Raw genomic sequence first — 736 nt, 5'->3', positions numbered from 1 at the left:
CCAAAGATAACATAAAATGCGAGTTGCGAAATTTGTCCTGTTGGACCGACGCGCTCAAACAAAATTTTGCCGGTCCATTTTACTTGCTTCAAATATCTGGAGAGGAAAGTGGGTATTTTATTCCTTTATTTGTGATATTGTTTTAGAAAAGATTGCCAGTAAGTCGGAGTTTATCTTAACTCTTGTTCGTAATAGGTGGAGGAATTCATCCTAACCGAGTCCCAACTATTGGTCACAAAGCACAGAAACAATGAAACCTGCCAGTTTCTCCTTGGCGTTTGATTTCATACCAAATGGAACGGCTTTCGTCAGTGTCACTTGTTTTGAGTAAATTCATTATTTCGGTCCTCAATGTTTTACCAGTTGAATGTCAGTGACCCTCGTCCTTCCATAGATTACTTGCACAACACCTCTCCGTTTCAATCAGCGAATCCGGCTAGACAAGGTGTGCACACCGTCTTCTCAGAATCTGCTGGAATAGGAAAGAAGGGCTCAGTTCATTCACCTGGATATCCTACCCGCTATCCCCTGTCAACGTTCAAGGCGTACACGTTTACCGGTCAACCATACGAGCATGTCTATCTGAAATTCCTCATGGTGGAGCTTGGAAAAAGGAACCGGTTAGTTACTAGAACGCATTACCTGAATAGTGCTCAACCCTATCTATCCTTTGATTTTAGAAGGATTCTGAGCTGATCCCATGATAACCTGCAATTCGGATTCCATACATTCTTCC

At 42.4% G+C, this 736-nt stretch overlaps 1 protein-coding gene across 1 annotated transcript; it reads left to right on the top strand.

Annotated features, from left to right (window-relative positions):
- Positions 1 to 351: 351 nt before the first annotated feature.
- T265_16166 (hypothetical protein) lies at positions 352 to 618 on the top strand (the record flags this gene model as incomplete). The annotated part of the gene is made up of 1 exon (XM_009179708.1): positions 352 to 618. A coding segment is annotated over one exon (267 nt), but the record flags the coding sequence as incomplete, so codon positions are not given.
- Between the last annotated feature and the right edge of the window lie 118 nt (positions 619 to 736).

This window comes from Opisthorchis viverrini (assembly GCF_000715545.1).
Source record: "Opisthorchis viverrini unplaced genomic scaffold opera_v5_6423, whole genome shotgun sequence".
NCBI lineage: Eukaryota > Metazoa > Platyhelminthes > Trematoda > Opisthorchiida > Opisthorchiidae > Opisthorchis > Opisthorchis viverrini.
Note: the sequence above shows the minus strand (reverse complement) of the source record. Positions and strands in the feature narration are given on the sequence as shown.